Consider the following 3,794-nt stretch of genomic DNA (forward strand, 5'->3'; position numbering starts at 1 on the left):
GGAAAAAACTGCAGATCCCTGCAGGTTATCCAGCTCTATTCTGCACTGGCCATCGTACCAAATAGCAGGAGGGTATGAACTGCTTGCCATACAGCTCAGTTTTCAGCTGATCGGACCAAAGCATCCTGTTCTGGCTAAAGTCGGTGCATCGCTTCCTGATTGGTCATAAAGGCAGATTCTCAAAGTTCATGGCATGAAAATACTCACTTTGCTTCAGAGCATCAGAGCTTTGACCAGCACTGTCCAAAAATATGGTTTCTCACTGGAAAAAACATCTAGAAATAAATAAAAAATTCTTAAATTAAATGTATTTACCCTTAATTTGGGTTTATAAATGAGAAGATTTGCCAATGGAAGGAGTAGTTTTATTCTTAAAATGAGAGAATTACGTAATATGCACTTGAAATAAGACAATGAAATTATATTTTCTTATTTGAAGTGTAAATTGTCTCGTTCAGTTGGCAAAGTGTCTCTTTTTTCTCCTCAAACCAAGAAAAAATGCACTTTTTTTTAAAGAAAAAATGACTTATCTAGGTTTAGATTTTTTCCAGTGTTGGTTTATAGGAGCCATGAATTGGTTTAAAACTTCTAGTAATCTACAGATTAATTTATGTTAAAATGATTATTAACTGAGGAGTTTGTTAAAAACAAATGTTCAATTTTTACTCCAGATCTTAAACTAAGAGTTGGATTTCTGATTGATATGCGTTTTCTTAACATGAATTATTTTAAAGGCTGTTTTCAAACATTTAATCCTGGGTAATAAAAGCATCTGGAGATGGAGAACCAGCAGCAGACACTGAGCTTCCTGATCTGACCTGCTTTCTATCAGCTTTTCTTTGGTCGGTATATTAGATTTCAGCAGCAGTGAAGTTTTTCTTCCCACTCTGACTTGTAATAAACAATTTTTACCACCAGGTGGCAGCGCAGACCCAGAGATGACAGACTTTAGCTCAGCTGGTCAGTTTGCTGCTCTAATTCTCATGGCTGTGGATCTATTGTTTGATAAAAGGCATCATGAAAGGAAAACAAGCAGCAGACGGATTAAATAAAAACTTTTTTAAAGTAGAAGAATCCTGTTTAAACACAAAGCATGGGATGATTTAGATGCCAGGGGCTGATTTTCCACTGTAATGAGGTAAAGGGGGAACATGTGGGGGTCCAGGACTTAAGATTCTGATGATTAAAACCATCTTTTCTCCCAGTTCCTCCCAGTTCCTCCCAGTTCTGCTCATCAGTCTGTGAGGAGCACTAGCTCCCCTTCGCTCCTCTCTCCCGCGTCGCTTTCCTCTCCTTCGCTGTAGGGGGAACGCTCCCTCTCTCGTTTCCTCTCTCTGTCTCTGGGCTGCGGGGTGGGCGTGGCCCGGCCCTCGGGCCTGCGGCCAGGGGGCGGGACCTGCGGCAGGTAGTGCTCCAGCAGCGCGGGGTGAAACGGCAAGCCTGGGACGGAGATGGAGCCGCCGGCTGGATACTGGCCGTCGCTTTGGGAGTAATGGATCTGCTGCGGCTCGGTTTGACTGGAAGACAGGAGGGAACGTCAGCATCACAGCACGCCATCAGACTCATCACCTTCTGTCATAAACGCCGATATCAAGTATGAAAAGCATTATTATTGAGGCGTTTTCTTTGAACTGACCTTACAGGTAAAACCCTACGGCCTGAGGAAAATTAACACCACATCATCCTGAACGCATCATCTCTGACGGTGGAGGTATCATGCTGTGGGAATGCTTCCATTCCAACAGCACAAAGTTATCAAAGTGTTTTCTTTCCCTCGTAAATGATGGATGCTCCTTTTTCTTTGATTGATTATAAAACTTTAATTGTTCTTCATTTAACATAAAAAACAGACAAATCATTTGTAAAACTTGATAAATCGTCTTTTTTAAGCCAGATTCAGGCTCTGCTGCTCCTGATAAATGTCATTTTTTAAAAGCCGATTGTGAAAGTTTCTGGAACCTGGTTTAGATTGAAGCATGTTCTTCTCAGAATGGCCTAGTCAAAGCCCTCCAATTAACATACAGGAGAAAAGATATGAGCCATTTTCTCTCACAGACTGTTCTTAGTGTTTTTATTTGCAGCGTTACACAGTTTCACACTGAACCTGAGGAGGTTTGGCCTTCATGGCCTCCCCTACAACAAAAACCATGAAGAAATAAGGAAAGATGTCGTAAATTAAATGTATTTAACTTTAATTTGGGTTTTTAAATGAGAAGATTTGCCAATGGATTGAATATTTTATTCTTAAAATGAGATAATTAGATAATATGCACTTGAAATAAGAAAATACGATTGTTTTTAAATGTAAACTGTCTTGTTCTGTTGGCAAAGTGTCTCACTTACTGACTCAGTTCAAGAAAAAATGACTTATTTTAAGAAAAAGTGATTATTTAGATAGAAATGTTTTGCAGTGTACCTGTGTGCGTAGGAGGCTCTCTGCTCCTGTCGGCGGCTCTTCATCATGGCCTTGTACTCGCCCACCCTCAGCCTTCGGCCCTCTACGATGCAGGTCCGTTTGGGCCGCGGTTTGTACTTGTAGTCGGGGTAACGCTCCAGATGCTGCCTGCTCAGCCTGGCCTGCTCCTCATAGTACGGCTGCTTCTCCTGGTTGGACATGGCCTTCCACCTGGTGCCTGCAGACAAACATGCTTTAGCTAACAGTTTCACTGGTGATAAAACTTCAGGTTCACATTATGAAGACTAATTAATGAAAAAAAATGTTTCCAGGTTTATTTTGACTCTAAACTAATTATAGTCATGAAGGACGTTTTGCACTTTTAGAAACTAGAACCTTAATCTGCCACAGTTTTAATGAAAACCGAATAAAAATAAGCCAATAATTTTATTCTGTCAGCTTCTTCAGTCAGTTTACTGCTCTAAATAATCCTAATCCCAGTATTTCTATACCTACTAAATACTGAGTAAATATGTGAGTGAAGTAAAGGAGTTCATCATCTGCATGCGTGAGTATGAGCTATTGTTAGAGTTGCAGCGGTAACCATAGAAACGTGTTTGTATTGGTTAACAGGGGAGCTTGGAGTCACGGCATCCAGCTTCTGATTGGTTAGCAAATGTCCCCCATTCAAGCTAAGGTTTGCTTTACAAGGTCTCCTTAAACCTTAGGATTTCCTGGAAACTGAGCGTTGGTGGCGTCTTGGTTCCTCACACAATGCAGGCCGCAGGCAAGCAGAAACCCATCCCTCCCCACCGCTGGGAGGACTCACCCAGGATCTTGCTGATGGAGGAGTTGTGCATGTCTGGGTAAGCCTGGAGGATCCTCCTGCGCTCGTCCTTGGCCCACACCATGAAGGCGTTCATGGGTCTCTTGATGTGGCCGGTGGAGGAAGTGGGTCGGGTCTCGGCGTAGCTTCCCTGGACCGTGGCGGGGAGGGCGCCTACAGGAAACGGGGTAAAGGGGAGACTTTCAATGTTCATTTCTAACATTTCTTAACAAACGATTCCCAACAGATCTGCAAACATTCTGATCTTTATGGTACAATTCTCATCAATCTGACAAAACATTTAGTCTGACCTCATTTCTGAGCTCATTCAGATTAAAGGTGATTGATTTCTATGCTTTAAACGAAAACATTCATGAATGTATGAGTTGGATTGCACCAAAGCCTCAGACCCAGATAAAAGTCTTGTGGCCTTCTGTTTGTTGTACTCAAAGTTAAATAGTTGCTTTTCATACTTTCCTACGCCATCCTGGAGAGAAATATCAGCTGTGCTGCTGCCATCAACACCTTTGTTTCTAGATGTTGGAGCTTGGCCTGTTTTCCAGTGTAGTCCTG

The 3,794-nt window shown here is 42.1% G+C and overlaps 1 protein-coding gene across 1 annotated transcript; it reads right to left on the minus strand.

Annotated features, from left to right (window-relative positions):
* Nucleotides 1-1,208: 1,208 nt before the first annotated feature.
* LOC107081283 (transcription factor SOX-13-like) lies at nt 1,209-3,745 on the minus strand. Its single transcript, XM_015369482.1, has 3 exons — nt 3,225-3,745; nt 2,417-2,633; nt 1,209-1,517 (listed from the first exon to the last, which is right to left on the minus strand). The coding sequence occupies exons 1-3, from the start codon at nt 3,442-3,444 to the stop codon at nt 1,235-1,237; spliced, it is 720 nt and encodes a 239-aa protein (XP_015224968.1). The 5' UTR covers nt 3,445-3,745; the 3' UTR covers nt 1,209-1,234.
* Between the last annotated feature and the right edge of the window lie 49 nt (nt 3,746-3,794).

The sequence above is a fragment of the Cyprinodon variegatus genome, unplaced genomic scaffold (assembly GCF_000732505.1).
Source record: "Cyprinodon variegatus isolate N-32 unplaced genomic scaffold, C_variegatus-1.0 Scaffold3899, whole genome shotgun sequence".
NCBI lineage: Eukaryota > Metazoa > Chordata > Actinopteri > Cyprinodontiformes > Cyprinodontidae > Cyprinodon > Cyprinodon variegatus.